Below are 22,406 nucleotides of genomic sequence, written 5' to 3' on the forward strand. Positions count from 1 at the left end.
CCGGAGGGAGTAGATTAGGCCAAGAGGGTGGCAGATCTATGCCCGGATGGTCGAAATCGGTTGACCGGCCATAACCACTGTCGATGCAAACGAGAGGGCCTCACCGGCACGAGGGAGAAGAGACCTCGCCGCCACCTTCCTTGCAACCGGATGGACTTCCGCCTGCCTGCTTGGGCGGCGGTGAGGAGAGGGACGGAGGCTGGGGCTGGCGGTGCTAGGGCCTCGGGTCCGCCCGAGTCGCCCCGAGGAGGAGCAGCTCGGGCGTCTTGCGATTTTCAATAGTATCATGCTACCTTTCTAAAAAAATCTAGTTGGTGCTCAACACGCTATACGAGCCAAAAAGTTCAATGGGGAAAGAAAAGAGTTTAACTGACTCCACACCTCCTACATCAGTGGATTTTATTTAAAATAGAGCTATAGTAGACGGTAGTTGGCTTTGCCAACACATATCAGACGATCACTACACATGGATGAAAAAAATTCCATCTGCCCCTTGGGCAGCGTCATCCAGCGCCGCGCGGGTATCCGGACTCTGTCCAACTTCATCGCGCTGGTATTCCAGCCGGCTTTGTTTTTGCGAAACGACGCACATGCATGCGGCTGGCCGCGCTGCCAATCCACGGCGATTGCGGAGGCCTTTGGAGTTACCTGTACGACGCGAGTGGCGACGTGTGGGCATGTGGGTGCCGCCGGCCGGCGGCGAGGGCTGAAGGGGTGCGTTCGACTCGAAATAGGAATCTCTCTACGTCATGCTTGCAATTGCGCAAGTTCTAATCGCTGCTAGTGCTAGTAGCAGGCCAGCACGATCAGTCTGGATTCGTCTCCCAGGTGTCAACTTGATCGCATTGCTTGTACTGCCAGTTGATGGAATTCCGCAGCCCACATTTTGGAAGAAAACCATCTCGTCCAACCATTACGCAGTATGTGCTCTAGAAAGGTACGACTTCGTGGGTAACTCACGATCTTACTTCTAGAGTTCTAGTAATGGTTGGAAAATTGCAGGCGTTTTCCACTTTGAACATCTGAGTTTAGCAATAGTGCCAGCAGTTCAGAAGGGAACCTTCTGCAGATGGCGTGATCCCGTACAACACTAGCTACGTACAGCTCGATCAGCTCAGGGCATGCAAGTCAAAAACGCAAATGAAAATCAAGCACACCGCAGTCACACGAAGATCTTGACTTTGCAATCGAGATGGGAAATGAGTTCGAGCAACTTTGGATCGGAGAAACACTTTCAATTTTCTTCGCCTTTAGTACTAGCAGCTGTCATTTCAGTGGCAGCAACCGCTACACAGTCAAGAGCATGTAGTTGCGGCAATGCAGGAAGAAGATTTGCAAGCTCATTCTGCTTTGTTTTCCTTTGCTAGTACTCGTGGAGTCAACTAATCAAAATATCCGGACATTTTTTCCCCATCTGATCAGGCGACTTTCGAGTAATTTCACCAAACAAATAGACAATGTAGCATGGAGATACAATTCTGGTGTAGTACTGTACGCACGTGTTTTCAACTAAATGGTACAGGAGTACACAACAAATCAAATTAGACGCTTGCACGTTTCAGATTAGGATGCGTGCAAGCCTAGAAGGAACCTGCTCGAAACAGTGTCTTTTTATACAATTAAAAGAACCCCTCATCAATACATCTAAATCACAACTTCACAAAGACCCTGTGCGACCTTTGAGGGGATTAATACCATACTGAAAAGCAAGTCAACACACGAGAAGGACTTGCTGGTGAGTTCAGGTGGCTTACTTTCTTGAGCTGTTGAATAATTAGCTTTGCAGCACTTGTCAACATGTTGCTGGACCTTACTGAGGAGGAATGGAACAAGAAAACAAGCATACAACTTACTATTGAGATTTTTTTAAAAAAAAAATCGGCAACATCATACACAATTGAAGACAAGATCTTGCATAAGATACGTACAGAAAACCATCGAAAGCTTGTAGCTGAAATTGTAAATAAAACCATGAGTAAGGTAAAATTAAAGTGTTCATTTACATTGCATATAAGAGCAGTTAAGAGGAAAATTTACTTACATCAAAATTCAAACAAAGTTGCATCTACATTCCACATAATAAGGTACATAAACACAAAATCAAACACCACAATGACTACAAGTCTACAACGACAAATTTCCTGTTCGTCGACAGCTGAGGAACATGGCTCATTAAGAGCAGGTAACAGTGAGACCAGCCTACACCATTGAGCTTAACAAGGACTGTAATCTTATCTATGAACTGATAATTCAATAGGTGATCTCTCTGTACATGGACCATCAAATTGGACCGATGCTATTTTCTATCTGCACAGCTACTGCCAGCATGCTTAGCAGTTTAATTTGAATAACTTCATGTAATCAGTGCATATGTCAACAAAATATTGAAAGCACTGCATGTCTACTTCATTTACTTGGCTATCATCAGGCGTTGTTTCTCACATGAAGTGATAATGGCAACATGGCTCAATAATTCTTTATTCATGACATATGGCCACATTGATTTTTTTTCAATTATAACTCATGACATAACGACTATAAAGTGAGCATATATAGCTTGCTGCAGTGATGCAGATATGAACTACAACTTATGTCAATAAGTTAATTAGTACTCATCCTTTTGCAAACATCTCAGGTACCATGTGGGTCCAACCGGTCACATCCACCCATCACCCCTGAAGATAATAAAAATTACAAAGTAAAGGATGTCCATGGAAGAAACGGACAGAGGCAATTTAAAGCCAATACACTGAGTATACTAAAATGTTTAAGAATAAAATAAAAGAACAAACTTTTTATGGACATGTTCTATTATGTTGAGGATTTAAACAGATGAGGGTTCTATGTTATCTGGTTTAGAAATTGGAGGTTGAAATTTAGACTCGTCAGGGAAAATTGACGGTTGTAAATTGAACCTTTCCCTAAGAAAATGAAGGCTATGGCAGCACGATGGCTTGTTTGGTTTTGCTAGAAATAATGTCATATCTTTGGAACATTACATGAAAACTATTGCACTACTTGTGGAATACAAAAGCAATAGATGAAAAGGACTGGGATTACCCTATTATTCGCAAATTTGGCTTCACCGACCAATTAGGTATTATTGCTGCACACATAATGAGTCCTTTATTCCTGAAAGGATACAGGGAGGAAGGAAACATGAGCTTTCTAAATATAATTAATACGAAACAACATCCCAGTAACTCTAGCATAATATGATAGTCATACTAATTCTCCAAAAGAATATAAGAAAAGTTCATGAAAAAAAAGGGCACGCTCGACTTACCAATAATACCGGCAGCAACAGGTGAAAATATGATGAGCGAGTGTGTAAGGGCTCGCTGGTGTTCTATCACTGTGTACAATGTCTTCATCAATGGCTGGAGACCAGGTGTCACTACCTAGGTCGTATTGCTCAACAAGTGGGTGGGCTGGTCGCACAGCCCGTCTTCCCAACAATGGATTAAAATCATGTGTCTCAACCATTCGAGATGATCTATTTTTGCAGATGATAGAGTTACCCAAAATAGAGGGGAACCTCTTAGCGGAGATACACAAGGCATGCACCTCAGAGAAGATAGCATGCTCTCCGATACTCGCTAGAGGAGCAACTCTTCCCTTGGTAAGGTCTGAGACTCTGTAAACCACCAAGTGTGCAAGTGAAACGTCAGTGAAGCCAAGAACCATGAGCTCCGAGCCGCATTCTACCAGGCGGGCTGTACCGACGTACACCTCCGTCCAGCGGAGACTTGACGAGCATCCTCGGTGGCGGCAGTGACAGCGAGTGGTTACCCTCGGCGCTCGGTTGTGGCGGATCAATCCGGCAGATGTATACATTGTTCTTGTCAGCAGAATTCACCGCCATGGCATAAAATTTGCCTTGGAAAGACATAGTTACTGCTCGCAAACGAGGGAGCTTCCAGGCCGAGAGGGACCATCGCCGGTCGCCGGTAGCGGCATAGGCTACACGACGTTTGGTGTCAAGGCACAGCATGACTGTGATAGCACCGGCGGCGTTCACAGTAACTGCCGCGCAAACTCCCCTGAGGAAGACACCGAGCTCGCGAAGCTTCATACTCTCGGTCATGTAGCGGCAGATGTGTGGTTCAATGTCCATAATCTGTGGCCAGAGGGGCAACACCGGTGGGAGCGGCGATGTCGCCGGTGAAGGGGTGGAGGAGGCGGATGGCGGTGTCGGGGTGACGGAACAGCAGGAGGAGGCCGTCGGCGGAGCCGATGACGATGTGGTCGTCGAAGAGCGGGAGGTGACGAACTCACCCGAGATTGGGGTGGCCGGGGTAGAGGCCGTAGCCCTCGGGGAACAGCATCCAGCGGCGCGGGTGGAAGCGCGGGTCGACGAGACCGCGGCCGCGCGGGGGAACGGTGCTCGAGTTCCAGTGGGAGCAGACGGCGCGGAAGCGGACGTAATCCAGCAGGTCGCCGGCCAGCACCCGCCACGCGATCAGCTCCAGCAGATCCTGGGGCAGCGACGCCCACGGCTCCGATCCAAGGAGCCGGTGCTTGCTGCTCCTGTCTTGGATCATCGTTGCCGACAGGGGGCGTTTTTGACACGACGGCGGCGATCGACATCCGGAATTGCCGCGTATCAGATGATCCTACCGCAGACGAGACGATGAATATAACCGCCGATGACATGCGAGATTGCTTGTTGTTGTTTTCTGTTTCCGTCTCGATCCCGTGATCGTGGAGACGAGCAGAACCGAGCATAGAAAGAGTCCCGATTGGATTGGGTGTACGTGACATATGCTCGTTAACGCTCCATCAGTTGATTGCATGGCTTTTACAAGCTGATGGTATTTCTCAACACAAATTTTCAAGTTAGCTTAGGTCGAAGCGCCAAATGTTTTGTCATGGTTGAGAAACTCAGTTTTCCCTGCAATTTAAGCTCACAAGTACACGGAGGTCGCAGACTGTGCGACCCAGTGTACCACTATCCTAGTACACGGAGATCACGAATTTCACGTCCATTCCTCTTTGCCTTAAACATTTTTTATTGCAAATAAAGATATAGAACAGAACTTGTTTCATTCTTGTACTTGTCAAATTAGGACGTCTTTCCATCAAAAGAAATTAGGATGTGTACCACGAGTTTCACTATTCCAGTCTACCAATGACCAAAATTAAGAAAATTCGCACTACTTCTGTAAACCTGATGGTATACTTCGTTTCGTGTTAGCAAGGAACTTAAGAGATCAAGGGACGGAATCACTTCGGCAATCTGCTGCCGAGTCTGCTGACGTACCGGCTCAGCAGGTCTCTCTGCGTGACCGCGTCGTCGTCCACCACACTGCTGACCTGCTGCCTGTAGCCGTCGTCGTGGTTGTGCGATGCCGGCATCCCATCCCTCATGTCATCTTTAAGGTCGATCATGATGTTGTTTAGCAAGCAGCAAGCGTAGATGATCCTTGGCAGCCGGTGCTTGTCCGGCCTCCACACCTCTCCCTTAAGGACCTGCCACCGTTCCTTCAGATTGGCCAGGGCACCTTGCACCACCGTTCTCGTCGCGGCGTGACGCTTGTTGAACTCCACTTTCTCTGAAGATAGACCAAGCTCTTGATATGGAGTCATCAGCCATGGAAGAAGAGGGTAGCTGGGATCCCCAACAATGTATTCTCTGACCGTTGGCCCTTCTGATTCTCCAGGAAGCTCCATTTGCCCCGCCAGCCTTGAGCCTTTCTGGCAGAGCCTGTAGAAACCTGAGGTGCGCAGGATGCACGAGTCATCCAAGCTCCCGGGCCAGCCACAGACAACATCTCTGAACCGCATGTCAGGGTCAACAACTGTCTGCAGGACCATGCTGTTCTTGTTCTCGCCGTCCAGCCAGACATTGCTGTTAGGCTGCGCCGAAGAGCACATGAGGATGTGTGTTGTGTCCATAGCGCCACAGCAGTTGGGGAGACCCTGGATCTCTTCAAACTTTGCTTTGATGGTTGCCATCTCCTCAGGATCAGGCCATTTCAGATGACCAGTAGCGCGCTCCTCCAAGCACTCGATGAACTTCCAAGTGATGTGCGAGATGCTTGAGTGGTTCATCCCAAAGCGTGTTCCTATGCTCATAAGTGACTCGCCAGTGGTCAGTCTTAGCAGAGCAACGCCGACTTGATCCTCCACACCGAGAATCACCTTGTCCCCAAACTTAAAATTTCTGAAACTCCGTGTCTTTTTCGTGAAGTCCCCTTTAATTAGAGAGCAAAGGTAGTCGAAGGTCCTCCTTAACATCTTAAAGGCAGTCTCGAAGTTTTGGCATTGTTTGGAAGGTTGTCCTGTAAAGGAATCAGATTGAATCATGTATAGAGATATCATTATCTGAATAACAATGGAAAGTCATTGTACAAGCCACCATGAGAAAGACATGAAAGGTTAACATCTGAAGGATTTAAGCTTATGCTCTGCATGGTTTTAGGCAAAAGAGGAACATGAGCAAAAGACATGAAAGGTTAAAATCTAAAATATTAATGTTTAGAAAGATGGAAGGAAATCAAGATAAAGCAGTACATTGGCAAAAGTGCCCAAAAAACAGCAGCTGATAGAAAAGTTGAATGAATGATTTTCTATCATTATCTGAAGAGGTTAGGCTGTTTTTGAGGGACAACAAAAACAAGTTGTACATATGATTGCACAAGATACTTGAGTCGCGGTTCAGGACAAAACTTTCAGTTGAGTGCAGTTATAAATAGATAGTTAAACCATCATGATTTAACCCTTCATGTGACCATCTGACTAAATCTTACTTGATGCCTTGGTCTGCATCAGAGTTTGAACTTTGAACAGGTAACTCAACTGTATCTTTTTAGCAGTTACTTGAAATTCGGATAATGTTACTATTCAGCTTACTGTCTGCACATATGCTACCTGGTGATTCAACTAACTTTTAACGATAAGAGCTGATTGCAGAGAGAACACTCATAGCACTAGAGAAAGTCTCTCTAAACTACTTTAGGTCTGACCAAAATAAAATTTGCTAAACTCTTGTAGCCTTCTACAGTATTTGTTCTCTCTTGGAAGGCCCAACCCATAACCATCTGCAATTTGTACTCTCAGTATGGAAATAGTCAGATGAATCAAAATATTGCAAGGATGATCCTTCATATCAAATCTACAGTTAGCTGTACAACTGAGACCAAGCAAGATCACTATGTGTTCCTGACTCTTAGAGTAAATTCCTAACCAAATTGTAGCTTGCTGGATTAGTATAGTCGTCCACAGCAAGCGTTTAGGCAAAAACATCTTTTGGGAGGCTACAAGCCTGCAGACACTGACATCTGCAGTTTATACTCGTACACATATTGATTGATGAATCTAAATACTGCTAAGATGGTCCATCAAATTTAAGGTCAATTGTACAATTGACACTAAACAAAATTTAAGTTCCTCCAATAAACTCTGTAAGCTCATTGAACTAGTTCTACATTAATGAACTTGTGTAATGATGTTTTAAGAGGCAATACTGAAACAGGAATTATCTTCAGAACTAGCGGGTAACTATCATTACTTAAAATATAGCAGCAACCCAAATTGCTGGCGGAGTTAATCATATAACCAGGTAGGCTTGAATATACTACACCCAAATAAAGTTCGACTGTATAATTGGGGAAAACTATCTGAGAACAGAAATGTCAATGTTCAACAACAACCAATTAACAGCTAACTATTATTAACCAAACAAGTTTCACCATCCTTCGCCAGACTGAAGAAGAACTGCTGTTTCTTCAGGCAAATTTCACTTCGTCCCTTGCTGGGATGAACTCAAGACAGGAGAATATAGTCCTCCAGACACGTTGCCATCAACGGTCAAGCAAAAGATTTTGGATTAGGTTGGCACAATGGGCAGAATCAACAACACCTGTAACACCACTGCACCCGGTTTAACAGATCTGGAATGGACACGACGAGGCAACAAACCCACAAATGGTAAAACTAATTGTGACCTCAAAGCAACAAGCATCGCCCATACCCGTATGCCTCGGTCTGGAACGCCCATCCCAGTGGTTCTTGCCTCTGCAGTCTGTACACCTCGCAAGCCCGATGCCCACCGGCTTCAGTAACCGCGAGCAAACAGCAGATTCATTACGCCTAGCGTCCGGATTAAGAAGCACGGCGAGAGCAGATTAAACAACGCGCCGAACGCACACGCCATACGAGCACTGCAAATTCAGCGACGGCTCTCCTAATCTAGCACCGCGAAATCGGTCCAGGAACAATCCAAAAGGCGAGAGATTAGCACGCATTACCTGGGGCCGCGGCTGCGAGGTTACAGCGGCACAGGAAACGAGGAGCCGACATGGTTAGGGACAGAGAGCACGCTGTGGGAGATGGGAGGGAGAGGAGGGTGTATGTATACCTGCTGCAAGCCTGCGGGAGAAGGCGTCCCACCAATCGCCGGCGAGGGGCTGCGGCACCGGCGGCGCCTGCGCCTGTGCCGGCAAGGCCCTCTCGGGCTTGCGCTTCCTCCGCTTGGCCCCCCTCAGCGGTGCCATGACGAGCGCAACGCCGGAGAGATCAAGAGAGGAGGCGGCTACCAAGCAGGCTGCGACACCCCAAAATGACTTGGCCTTGAAAAGACCCTGCTGTTTAGTGACAAAGCAGCAGGCTGGTGACTAAGGGGATGTTTGGCTCACATGTGCTAAACTTTAGCACCCGTCGTATAGGATGTTTGATATTAATTAGGAGTATTAAATATAATCTAATTATAAAATTAATTACACAGATGGAGTCTAATTCATGAGATGAATCTATTAAGCCTAATTAGTCCATAATTTGACAATGTGGTGCTACAGTAATCATTTCCTAATGGTGGATTAATTAGGCTTAATAGATTCATCTCGCGAATCAGCCTAGGGGTTCTACAATTAGTTTTATAATTAGCTCATATTTAGCCCTTCTAATTAGCATCCGAACATCACCTCGTAGCCAAACACGCCCTAAGAGTTTTCTAAAAAACATTTCCCCAAAACTATGTATTGGAGGCTCTTCAAAAGAAAAATTCTCAAAAACATATCAACCTACAACAGATCGCTAATAACTAGCCCCCAATATTTCAAAGCAGGCCATGTCATCGTAATTGAGTCCTGCCCGGCGCCTCCGTACTCTCTCCCCATTTATTCTTTCTTCTTCTTCCGCGTAGGTCTCCCGCGTATAGCACACGGGAAGGAGTTGTTCGGGGCGATCGGGAAAGAACCGGTCTCCCGCGTATACGCGGGGGCGACAAAGGTGTTTTTAGCTTTCGCGTATTTTTACGGAAAGGATGGTGAAGCTGTTGGAAGTAAGTTTTTTTTCCCTAAATAAGATCTTGTGGTAATTTTAAGGAGCTTTTAAAGTTGCTCTAACAGAGAGCTGTGGCACAAGTAGTTCCACGGTCGCCTGTTGTTATGCAGTGCTGCTCCTATTGCCCAGTGCCCAGTGGCATGCCACAACCAACAAGGCAGGTTAGGACGTTAGGCGTGGCCATTGTCATGTGCCATGTCAACAGCCCCCGTCTCTCCTTCAGATTCACTTTTCTGCGTGCTTGTCACCCTTTGATGGGAGGCTAGGTTAAAGGGAGTGGCTATTATATCCAAATATACCATTATTTAGTTTTGTAGAAAGGAGAACAAGTTTTTGAGTTCTCGTGTTCTTTGTAACTCGGAAAAACAACCAATTTCCATCATACGATCCCTTTCAACCTCCGGGAATCCTAAATTCTTTAGGTTGACCTTTTGTTTATCTTTTTTTATCTAGATCTTATTTTAGAACTCTGTAGGTTCGGAATAGTTAAAGCGTTATTGTGAGTGTGGTATTATATTGCCAGGCTGGTCGGTGAGTTACTCCCTTGCACAATAAAGTACGGAATAGTTTGGTATTCTTGGAAGGGAATGGACCTAGAAACTTGACACTTTTTTCCGTGCTGTTATTTTGGGAGGGGGTATAGTGCTAAAATTTTTAGAATTTGATTGATGTTTTTGTTAGTGGAGTTTGAAGCATGCTAGGGTGCATGTGCCCCTACCTGCTCCCTTGCCTCCGCGGCTTCGCCAGTGTTCTTGGGGTGTTGATATCGATATGTTTTCCAGTGCATTAATCTTGTTGTGATTGTACCAATTTTTATATGAACATAAATATTTTTTTAATAAAATATTTTTATTGCGTGTGATGTACCAAACGTAGCAACATTTATATCTACAGTGAAGTTCTATGTGAAATAAGATATGATGGTGGCAGCAGTAAAATATGAAGAATTATGAATTACGTGCTTGAAGACATGCAAAGAGGCGGATATTTGTAGAATTAGTGTCCTCGTGTGGTGCATGATGGTTAAATAATGGACAATTCTTACAATGCAGTTGTGTTTCTTTAATTAAAAGAGTAATACCATACATTAAGTGGTCCACTTCTCAATCTAACAAATATAACTTCATGCACGAAATTATCAGAATCCAGTGTGTGGAAATTAGGCAAACTTCCAATCTTTAGTTTGGCTAGAATTTAGTTTTGTCTATAAAAGAGAATATTGTTGTTTGTTTGCTATACATTGGTGTCAATGGCTACATCTCCGCTTTGACCGTTGACTACTGAACTAGAGTCTCCGTCCCATGAAAGTGAGCAGCCAAGCACCTCACGGGGGCTATAAAGTTTACGGTCGCCGGACGGAACGCTCCGTCCGGACGTCCGGTCGACCGAGTGAGTGTCGGAAGGACACCCCCGTGCGGGTGGTTCCTTCCCTTTTTTACCAAAAAGTTATATAGAAATATTTTCCACGCAAAAAATTATGGCATAATTTTTATACCAAATATTCACGACAGAAGATTCGTAGAAAAATTTTGTAGAGAAAAGAAAATTTAAATGGAAAAATAATATAAAAATTTATAAAACAAATTTTGGAACAAAATAAGGTAAAAAATTTTGAAACAAAGTTTCTGAACAAAACTTTGACACAAAATTTTGGAGAAAAAAAATCGAACTGAGACGGGTGAGACCTGAGAAGGGGAATGGGAGGAGAGTGGTGGGCCCACACGTAGGGTGGATCGGTGCGTGTCCACCGGATTCGACCGCTCGATTGGAAGGTTCCGCTCGACTGTAAATTCAGCACCGTAATCCCCAACGGCCGACGCATAGCAAACCTCGAGTCCCTGACGGCCTGACCCCACCCACGCCATCCGCGTCCGTCGTCGTCATCATTATTCCCTCGGGCTTCTTTTCCGCGCCGTGCGGCGCAAAGAAAGCCCAGATCCGCCGGGTAGGCCAGGCCCAGTTGGCCCACCGACGCTGACAAGCCCGGCCCGTCAGCGAGCAACGCTCTCGGCTCTCCCGGAGTCGTCGCGCGGTAGGTGGGGCGGCGGCGTGGACGCGTCGCCGTCACGTCGCGTGGTGCGGAGTAGTGTGCCTGCCGCGCGACGCCCGCACCCTTCGTGCCGTGCTGACCACACGACGCATCGCAAACCACTCCTCAATTCCCCTCTCCTCCCGTCCGCATTCGTGTCTCCCTCAGCAGGTCGGACTTCTCGCTCTCCAAGAACTCGGCGAGGTAACTGCTCTCCACACGCCCCTTTCCCCTATCTCTCCTCACCTCCTAGCTTCCTCTCGTCGCTGTGAATTCGAGCTCTTCCCCCGCGATTTTCCACGAGGAAGGTCTTCGTGGCGGGTGGCTTCCCTGATTGATGGATCCGTGGGGATCCAGTAGGCTTGAATTAATATGATCTGGGGTCAATTGGGATTTGGGTTGTAGCGATTGTGGCGTAATTGGTGAGCGGGGTGCGATTGTCTCGGTTTCGCATGTGCAGATCTGGTTGGTTGTTTCTGCCGAATTTGTTGGGAAATTGCTGGTTCGCAAGATGTTAGGCAACTCAGGGATCCGGTTCGCTCCGGGTTTGGACTTGGGAGCATGCGGGATGAGGTTAGCTATGCGATTGCGTAGTTGCCCGATCGATGTTGGGCAAGGGCATGCCTTGTTCCCCTTACACGAGGCTAAGGTAACCTGTTGTCCGAGAGTGTCATGTTTATCCTGGGGGCTCTAGCTCGTGATTTGTCAGGATAACCATGCTGACCGTCCGTGGGGGCATTGGTCATACAGGACTTCTCCTGCAAAATTGATGAGGGTCAACAGATTAAATTAGAGGTGTTAGATGAAAATTAGTTAGGAGAGGTGAAGAGGGCATTACCCAGGTAGAAGCATCACAGTGATACAGCAAACATACCAGCGTGTAATCTGTACTGAACTCCTATGAAGGAGCGCATGTCTTTTGCGTGGTCTCAGATAAAGGAGTAACCATGTAGGAGCGACCACCTTATGCATGAAATTGAAATGGCCAATCATTCTGTAGTTACTCTTTGGCACTGATCATGCCTGAAGTACATCAAATCTTAGTCTTATTGGTTCTACTATTGGCAGCCTGTATTCAGTGCACAGTAACAATACCAGGGCTCTTGATGGTGCTACTTCCTTCTGCATTTGTCAGTAGATAATATTAGTATACACGTTTACAGAATTGCATCGCAGTGTTTAAATCATACCACAATAACATGTCTACAGAATAGTATTGCAATGTTTAAATTACACTGCAACAGGATGTCTGTCTATCTTAACAGTTTGCCTTATATGCGCAGAAAGGCTTATGGGCTGTCTGTCTCTGTCCATCTCTAGCTATATATGAAGTTATATATGAAGCAAGAAGTTATTAATGCCATATTTAGTACACCTACATGCATTCATCTAGCATGCCTCTGAATAAGTGTTCCTATGACATTGCTCACTGTATATCAGTATATGGCCACTGACCAGTACCTATTTTGATGTTTCTCATGTTCTCGTGTACTTCCTATAAGATACTACAAAATCACAGTTAATGATAAAACAAGGGCCTCTGTATTTCCTTTTCTGTTGTCTACAGAGTAAAACTATTGTATGCTGTTTGCATCTTATTTTCCTGGCCCTCAGTTATGATTCTGTCAATGACACAACTACTTTTAGTATCACTGATGTATATACTAGTTTTAGTGTTCATCATTCTATATCAAATACATCCTGCTATGTCGCTAATGCTTGTCTGGTTTTGCACTTGTCAGGATGGAAATGTTTTTCGGCAGCTTTCTCAGTGAATCAGCATCATCACAGAACCTTTTTGGCCACCCAGATGTTGAGAGATGCCCATTCCTGAGAAACATCAATGGAGCTACAACCTTTTCATTTACTTCTGCGTTGCCAGTAGCTGTAAGATCTGTTTCCTATGACCTTTTGTGTTGGCAGCGATCACTGTCATTGGATCATCAGTTCCTTGACAATATGTGGTATTGTGCAGGCCCGAGGAGGCAAGGGTCCAATTTTTGAGGATGGACCAGGCTTTGAGTCAGCATTCAAGCTTTTCCATGGCAGGGATGGAATAGTTCCCCTTTCAGAAAGATCGTATGTGCCTGATGAGAGCCACAATGAGAACATTAATGTGAAGACCGAACCTGCTCTGCCGTTTAATCCATTGGCTGCTAGAGCAGCCACAATAAGTCTATCAGCATTTGGACCATTTGGTTTTGGCTTTTTCAACGGCAAGGGCAAAAGGCAGAACAAGAAGCCCAACAATCTAGATCAGTCCCACCAGAAACCCAAGACACCAGATCAGTCTTCCATGAAAGTTTGTTCTGACGCTTCTTTTTTCATTATGCATCTCATTTCCATCTGATGATATGCTATAATTTTTTTTATTCTTTCTGTTGTAATATCAACCCAGGGCTCAGTATGTACTGTCACTTATTTTACATTTCATCCAAAGTCAGAACATTTACTAGCTATTCATTAGATGGCTATATCCAAGGGCTAATGTAGTTGCTCAGAAAACCATAGCTATCTCATTCTTCCTGCCTTTAGTTTATCTTATTATCTGTATTCTCATTATCTTTCCTTTGTTCTTTTCAGCAAAAGGGAGTCAACCCACCATCGCACGAGGCATTCAGCGAAGAATGGTTGGAAAATGGCCAGTGCCCACTTGCGCGGTCTTATCGGGCAATGAGTGGTGTTTTGCCCCTTGTCGCCAAGGCTTTACAGCCACCAGCTGGTATGAAGCTGAAGTGCCCACCTGCTGTGGTTGCTATCCGAGCCGCCCTTGCACGAACTGCGCTTGTGAAATCCCTCCGACCGCAGCCACTGCCTGCAAAGATGGTAGCCATTGCACTACTGGGAATGGCAGCAAATATCCCTCTTGGTGTCTGGAGGGAGCACACCAAGAAGTTCTCTCCTCAGTGGTTCGCAGCTGTCCATGCTGCTGTTCCCTTAATTGCAATGCTGCGGAAGTCTGTTGTGATGCCCAGGACTGCGATGGCATTCACCATAGCAGCCTCCATTATTGGTCAGACTATTGGGTCAAGGGCCGAGCGCATCCGTCTGAGGAATCTGGCTGCAAAGGGTGCTGTTAATGCTACAACAACTGCTGCCATGTATCCAAACAAGAATGGGAATTGCAGCGACACTGAGGGCAAGGCATGGGATCCCCTCGCGACAAAGATGGCTGGCTCAGCTGCTAGGGGTGCACCTGCGCCAACCACTAGCATGTGCTTCTGATTGTGCTGTGCGTGTAATTCACAGAAATGCCTGCAGAGATTATGCCTCAACTACTTTATAGTGTCATGTAATTGCCTTGCTTGTCCCTGAAAACTGAGCTGTCCGTGGGGCGAGACGAGTGGAATAAGAGGTGCGTCAGTACCAATATGGCAGTGTGGTATGTTATTATGGTCGGGGCTGATGCACGTGTATGCAATTTGGTGCTGCTGTATTTCCATTTAAAATTATAGCGTCGGATTAAAGAAAAGTCTTGATGAACCATTGTGCGAGCTATTGTGGGAGCTTTGTGTCCTCTTGCGTCTGTTTGTTTTTGCCAAAGTGCCAATTCCATTGCTGAATCAAAAATCTTTTCTGATAGCTGAGATCAAGCTTTCACATGTTCTTGGGAGAAGTTGGGGGATGTGCAGTTTTAAATCATCTGGTTCTGCTTTGTATCATGTATCTGTTATGAAATGTGGTGCTTCTGACGCTGAAGAGCCCTGAAATTATAAACTTCAACATGTGCGGGGGATAAAATGTAATCCCTGATCATTTCCTTGCCGGCACTGCTTTATGTCTAACTTGAGATAGCATAGCAACATGCAGAGAATTTGCTGTATGTAACCTGGGGCTTCAATTCTATTGCTCATTTTTCCTGTGCAAGTTCTCGTTTTGTTTCTGAAGCTCGTTCAGTCCGTGTTGGTCTGCTCTGAATGTTTGCTGGAACTGCGATATTGTGACTACTTGCTTGACGAAGAGTATGCCTTACCAATTCGAGATGTGCCTGAAGCAGTGTACTCGCATGTCCACCCTTCTTCTGCCATTCAGAACCACGACATACAAAATCCAGCATCGGACACTGTATACGCACAGAGAGTTCAAACTGCTCAAGGACTTAAGAGGACGTCGGGTTATGTTGCGACCAGTAACCGCTAGTGCGAACTGGGAACAAAGACTCCGTGGAACTGGCAGTCTGGCACCCGAGCTGAGTCTCCACCGTAAGATATCAGATATCGCCTGCCTCAACGATGCAGATGGTAGACATGGCAACCATGAACCATCCCAATCGTGTTCAACGCCATATCAGCAAGCAGGAATCTAGCGGCAGAAACGTGTTATGCTGGAGGAGTGCTGGACCACCCACGTGTGGAATGGACCGGACGGACGGCTCAGGGAGGCTCACGTTTTCCGGTCAAAAACGATGAATTTCCAGCGGTTCTGAATTCTGATCTTCTTCTTCCCGTTCACCGGCTTGACTGTAAGTGGGTGGATGCGACCGTCTTTCGTCCCGGGTCCTGCACATTCCTGCTCCCTCTCCACCACCAGATGGCAATGGAAAACATGGTCACCTTTTTTATGCATGGCTACTCTTCTTCAGCCATTTGTTCTCCAGTAGACTTGGATTGATAAGAGATCCTGGCAAGTGGCAACGTCGCCAAAGCAAATTCCGCCACCGGATCCATCCATGTCCGGGCCCGACACACGAACTGGCTCGTGGGCCTCCAGATGAACGCCCCCGTCGTTAATACCTCTCACTCTCAGGAAGTGTTGGGGGTGTGTATTTGAAAAATAGATATAATAAAAGAACTAAAGTGTAAAATACTAAGAGTAAATAGATATAGGCAGAGAATGATCGAAAGACCGATTGATCCAGAACTTTTCCCCATCTACCTGTTCATGGCTGAGCCTGCTCTTCTTCCCAATCACAAATCTCTACTAGATCCACCCTTTAATCTTCAATGGAAAGAAAAAAAAAATCTGAGTGATCCGAAACTAGATGGTCAGCATGTGTAACCCCCTCGAGAGAAAAAAAAAGGCGGCGTTCAAAGGAAGCATGGAGACAGGGACAACAGAAAATGACGAGATCCACAGTCTTCCTGCTACCACGCCTGCTAATGGGATTGTAATCCAACCGACACCAATCCAGATCAAGCTCACCCCATATTTATATTGTCTAAATCCAAACCAATCCACCTACTAGTTGATGATAGAACCCATAGATTTACTATAAAAAATCATGACTTGCTATACAAACCTATGAGCTCATATAAAAAACTCCTATATATTCGAAATAAATGTGAGTCCGACATGTGGGTCCTATGTCAAGAGCCGGACTCTAAAACTAAAGCATCACGTTCACGCCTTAAAATTTTAACGAAATTGATCGAAATTTATTGAAGATGACAGAGTTTGACTGTCCGCTACTTTATGCTAAATAGTATGGCTAAACATACATTTAGACCCGCATTAAGGGTCGGATCCTAGAATTAAAATCTCACGTTCACACCTAAAAATTTTAGCGAAATTCATCAAAATTTGTTGGAGATGACTCAATTTGACTGCCCACTGCTTTGTGTAAAATAGTATGGTTAAACATACATGTGGGTGTCGCGTCAAGAGTCGGATCCTAGAATTAAAATCTCGCATTCACACTTTAAAATTTTAGCGAAATTGATCAAAATTTGTCGAAGATGACTCAATTCAAGTGTCCGCTACTTTGTGCAAAATAGTATAGCTGGGCCCCACATTAAGAGTCGGACCCTCAAACTAAAACCTCCTTTTCACACTTTAAAGTTTTAACGAAATTGATTGAAATTTGTTGGAGATGATTTAGTTTAATAATTAACTACTTCGTGCGAAAATGTATAGTTGGACTTATACATGGGCTCATATCAAGAATCGGATCCTAAAATTGTTTCGTGAATCAAACTAATGCAACCCACTCTAAACCACTCCTAAACTATTTCCTCTTAGGAGGAATCCAAACCAAACCAACCCATTTGATAAATCAGCCTATTAATAACCAATCTAAACAACTTCCAAAAGAAACCTAATCCATTGAAACCATTAAACCCAATCCAATTAGCATGAATGCCTGCTACCACCAGTAACCAAGTAACCATTCCTTTTCATTTCTTCCGTGCAGAACGTGGAACCCATCGACGATCACACGTTGGGGCCTTTCGCTGTCAAAATCAGCACATGATAACCGTTAAACCCGTAGCCGGCATGTGCAGAAACCCGGTGAAATTTCTACGTACTCCTGGTGCGCTTACTTTTCCACTGTATCATCCTGTACCTTCCCCCTCTACCTTTTGGAGCACGTAATATAGTAGAAGATGTAAAAAGAATCCTTTGAAAAAGTTACAAAGTCAAATATGCTCACATGTCAAAGCGTTAGGCTCTTGCTTTTCCTTCTTGATTATTCCCCGCTCTACCTGCTTCTTCTCGATGTGACGGTATACTTGATCCAGTTAGTAATCGCCCCTCCTATCGCCACGACACAGCTATATATGCAGAGAGGGCAGCCAACCACTCCAGCGACACTTGCCGAGTATGTACCATGTCGCTACCAGTACTACGGACCACCAGTCGCCTTCGCCTCAGCACGATGACGTGCACATCCAAATCAAAAGGCTACTGGATGGATGAAGGCCCCAAGTTGAAGTTGACTTGTAACAGTGGCTTGGCGCTCTCTTCGAGCAGTACTAGCAGGAGAGAGAAAGGTAGGGAAGCAATGCCATACGCTGGAGCAAAAAATTTCATGGGTGCTCCGGTAGCACCTGGAGCCCAGTTGAGCGGCGGGTGCTCCGGTAGAAAGGACAGCATGTTTGTCAAGGAAAAGGACTGTGCTTGCATAGTTGTTGATATAACATGTAGGGGTGTTTGATACTTCCCCGCCCTGGTAGAAAGGACAACATGTTATGAGGAAAGGATTGTACTTGCATAGTTGTTGATATACATGTGGGTGTTTAGATACTTGGTGCTAAACTTTAGCGGTGTCACATCGGATGTTCATATGCTAATTAGAAGGACTAAACATGAGCTAATTACAAAACTAATTGCAGAAACCTATGCTAATTCGCGAGATAAATCTATTAAGCCTAATTAATCCGTCATTAGCAAATGGTTACTGTAGCACCACATTGTCAAATCATGGACTAATTAGGCTTAATAAATTTGTCTCGCGAATTAGACTCCATTTGTGCAATTAGTTTTGTAATTAACCTATATTTAACACTCCTAATTAGCATTCAAACATCCGATGTGATATACAGGTGCTAAATTCAAAGTGGGACCACGATTAGCACATGACAAGAAAAACGCTGGAGCGTTTTTTGCTGGACCAGCTACCTGTGGCGTGGGCGCGTGGCTTCCTTTACCTTCAGGGAACAGACTATACGCTGCTCCTGCTCTTCCAGACCCGGCGCTTGCTTTCTGAACCCTGACCATGAGTCCATGACCAACAACCTCTTGGACGAGCCAGAGGAGAGAGAACACTCCAAGAAATCGCTTCGGGGACCTGTTGGCTTGTTGCACTCCGCTTCCGGCCCAAGAAAAGCGCACGATCGATGACCCAGGGAAAACGTCACGGAACCGAGAGGAATTCCGCGTCGCGTTTTTAAAAATCTGTGCCGCACAGGCCAAGTGACGGCTCGTCGGCCGCCCCCCGTTGCTTGGGCCTTGGCCTTGCCTTTGCTTCGCGCATCCGTACATCACACCTTACGTCCGCCGCCGCCGTGTGGACTCGCCCTCGCCCTCGCGCGGCCGCGGCCGACGTGGTCCGCGCGCCCGCCGCGCACTAAACTACTATGCGGTAAGCGCCGGTGGATTTGGCCGTCCAAGCTACCGGCGCTGAGCACCGTCTTTCTGCCGTGAAGAAAAGGTCACCGCACTTTCGATTCGTCAAGATATGCACGTACAGTCACGGAACAAATAGTCAAGAGGCATGTACATGTACAAGCCAGGTACTACAAAGACACAGTGACACAAGCAACTGGCCGGCCGGGTCGACGATGAACGAGTACTCTAACTAACCGAAAAAGCCACCGGCCGAAAAAGATTCTGGACGCGCGGCAAAAGAAAGCACGCAACCTTTTTCGCTACGTGCCTAACAGTGCGTTCCGATCCGAGGCGCCACGGGGGTGTGACCAAGTGTGATACGTACGAGTGCGACCGCGGCACGTTTCTTCGTGTCCAAGGCCTCTCTCATCACATCGGAGTGGCTGGCTGGCTCGCTCTCATCGGCCAGTTCGCACGCGGGCAATCCACCGAAAAGCCCTGACGTGAACGCCTCTTCCTTCACACATGGCCGTGTCCAGTCACGCACACAAACCCATCTCGTCAGCGCGCACGCACGGCCCCGCCTCGGCTTATATACCAGCACGTACGTGCGCGTAGGGGTGGAATTTTTTTTAGCTCGTCTCTCGATCGATCGATCGATCGATCGCCATGACGCTTACGAGGCACGAAGCGGAGGACAGAAGGGAGATGGAGGGGCTCCGGGCGGACGCCGTCGCGCGGCTCTCGCTGTCGTCGTCGCCTGAGTCTTCTTCTTCGGCGGCGGCCGGCGGCGACAGGCCGTCGTCGTCGTCGGCCGCGAGCAGGAAGGCCATGGCGGCGGAGGGCGTGTTCGAGTGCAAGACGTGCAGCAGGCGCTTCGCCTCGTTCCAGGCGCTCGGCGGGCACCGGACCAGCCACACGCGGCTGCAGGCGCGGATGCTCAGCGACCCGGCGGGCGCGGCGGCGGCCGCCGAGAGGGACAGGGCGCGGGTGCACGAGTGCGCCGTCTGCGGGCTCGAGTTCTCCATGGGCCAGGCGCTCGGCGGGCACATGCGCCGCCACAGGGGGGAGGCGCCGCCAGCCTCGCACGACGGCGCCGCGCAGTCGGGGCAGGCCATGCCGGACCTCAACTTGCCGCCGTTGGAGGACGGCGACGGCGGCCAAGATCAACAACAATCGGCTGATCGGAGCTCGGAGCCTCAGCTGCTCAACCTGCTTGTATAGCTAGCCTAGCGTGCACAGCATATTACATATGTGCATGGTGATTCTATGGTGTACAGTACATGAGTGGTGATTAAATTTTCGGAACCTGAAATGACATGAAATTATACATTAACTGTAGCTTCGTTTCATAGGTTAAGTCCTTCTTAATTCGGTAGGTTTTCCTTTTGTAAAGCTGTTTGTCGACTGTAATTCGTTTGTTGTAAGTAAAATTGTCCATATATTATCTGACAGCTTGCTGCCTCAATTAGTGGTTCGGTGGAGATTGTTAATTGTACGAGTCTATCATTCAGTTTTCCTAAAAAGAGGTGGAAGTGTTTCCGATGCGAGACAAAAACATTCCTAGAAAATCACAGCAAAGAGCTGATGTTGTGTTTGTGGAATTTGTGATTGGACCTATCATCTCGTCTTCTTCTCTACCGGCGGTTGGCGTGGCCCTTCACCACCACACCTACCCGTCATGCCGCCTCATGTGCAGGTGCAAGCACCTCTGTTCCGCGCCCTTCCTTCCCTTTTCTCTGCACGCCATTACTACCGTCCTAACCCTGTCTTCATTGGCGTCGTGCCCTGCACGCCGCTCCCTTCCTTCCCCTTCCTTTACACGCCATCATTACCGTCCTAACCCCCACCTCTGCTGGCGGCGTGCCCCGCATGCCGCGCCCTTCCCCCTTCCACTACACGCCATCATCGACGTCCTAACTCCGCCTCCGTTGGCGTCGTGCCCTGCATGCGGCGCCCTTCCTTTCCCTTCCTCTACATGCCATCATTGCCATCCTAACCCCGCCTCTGTTGGCGTCGTGCCTTGCACGCCGCGCCCTTCCTTCCCCTTCCTCTACACGACATCATCGCCATCCTAACCCCCGCCTCTTTTGATGCCGTGCCCTGCATGCCGCGGCCTTCTTCCCCTTCCTCTACACGCCATCATCGCCGTCCTAATCCCGCCTCTTTTGGCGCCGCGGCCTTCCTTCCCCTTCCTCTACACGCCATCATCGCCATCCTAACTCTGCATCTGTTGGCCTCGTGCCCTGCATGCCGCGCCCTTCCTTTCCCTTCCTCTACACGCCATCATTGTCGTCCTAACCCCACCTCTATTGGTGTTTTGCCTTGCACGCCGTGCCCCTCCTTCCTCTTCCTCTACACGCCATCATCACCATCCTAACCCCGTCTCTATTGGCGTCGTGCCCACGCGCGCCCTTCCTTCCCCTTCATCTACACGCCATCATCGTCGTCCTAACCCCGCGCACTGCTAATCATGGCAGCTTGTCATCCCGGGCACCAACTTCCAGCTGTATTCTATTGCTCTGGCCAGCGGCTCCCACCATCTTGTCTCAGTAAACCGACCATCCAAGCTCCTTTCTAAGTCAGAGGATAGCAAATAAACCCACCCCCCACCCTAAAACTCGAACCCATCAACATCTTAATGGTGCAATGCTCCTAAGGCAGCATCACTAATATAAAAACCAATGGAAGAAAACGAAACGGATCTGACATCCAACGGTGGACACATGTATCTAAGATAACTTAGGCTCTCTTTTTTCGAAGATGAATAAGAACCCGGTTAAGAGTTGATAAAAGTCTAGGCTGAACTGAAAAGTCCAATTACAGTTACCGTTCACCTTTTTTTAAAAAAAAGTAGGCCGTTCACTTTTTATTTGGGATTTTTTTGCATTTATATATATATTTTTTTCGATTTTGCAGAAATATATAGTCGGATGAAAAAATTGCAAAACTAAGCTATTGTCGCCGGCCCAGTAGGCTTTTTTTCATCCGACTATATATTTCTGCAAAATCGAAAAAAAATATAAAAAAAATAAAAAAAAGTTCTTTATTTAGGAACTTCGAGAGAATCTGTGGTCCAACTCTTGCTTTCGCGATAGCTGGGCCAAACATTTTAGGCAGCTCGAGTCCTGCCGGGGCTTCTGGGAACTTCTTGAGCGTGTCACAGGCTCACATCCTCACACACAGGCCACTGACGGCGCCACAGCAGCTCATCGCCGGCTCGCCGCCACCACCAACCACCGTTGCTTCCTCGAGCCCAATGCCAAAGCTTCCCCAAGCTTGCCACCGTTGCAAGACTGCTAGTCTGCTACCGCTCCGATCTCGT

The 22,406-nt window shown here is 47.0% G+C and overlaps 3 protein-coding genes across 3 annotated transcripts; 2 read left to right on the plus strand and 1 right to left on the minus strand.

Moving 5' to 3' along the window:
• Positions 1-5,027: 5,027 nt before the first annotated feature.
• Positions 5,028-8,572, minus strand: LOC117854726 (protein ALP1-like). The gene is made up of 2 exons (XM_034736953.2): positions 8,363-8,572; positions 5,028-6,284 (listed from the first exon to the last, which is right to left on the minus strand). Exons 1-2 carry the CDS (start codon positions 8,496-8,498, stop codon positions 5,227-5,229), a joined length of 1,194 nt encoding a protein of 397 aa, XP_034592844.1. The 5' UTR covers positions 8,499-8,572; the 3' UTR covers positions 5,028-5,226.
• A 2,786-nt stretch (positions 8,573-11,358) lies between these two features.
• On the plus strand, positions 11,359-14,812 carry LOC117857421 (uncharacterized). Its single transcript, XM_034740075.2, has 4 exons — positions 11,359-11,518; positions 13,057-13,201; positions 13,290-13,616; positions 13,898-14,812. Exons 2-4 carry the CDS (start codon positions 13,058-13,060, stop codon positions 14,537-14,539), a joined length of 1,113 nt encoding a protein of 370 aa, XP_034595966.1. The 5' UTR covers positions 11,359-11,518; position 13,057; the 3' UTR covers positions 14,540-14,812.
• A 4,618-nt stretch (positions 14,813-19,430) lies between these two features.
• Positions 19,431-20,549, plus strand: LOC117858364 (uncharacterized). Its single transcript, XM_034741420.2, has one exon. The coding sequence runs from the start codon at positions 19,751-19,753 to the stop codon at positions 20,303-20,305; it is 555 nt and encodes a 184-aa protein (XP_034597311.1). The 5' UTR covers positions 19,431-19,750; the 3' UTR covers positions 20,306-20,549.
• Positions 20,550-22,406: the final 1,857 nt, after the last annotated feature.

This window comes from Setaria viridis, chromosome 5 (genome assembly GCF_005286985.2).
Source record: "Setaria viridis chromosome 5, Setaria_viridis_v4.0, whole genome shotgun sequence".
In the NCBI taxonomy this organism is placed as follows: Eukaryota; Viridiplantae; Streptophyta; class Magnoliopsida; order Poales; family Poaceae; genus Setaria; species Setaria viridis.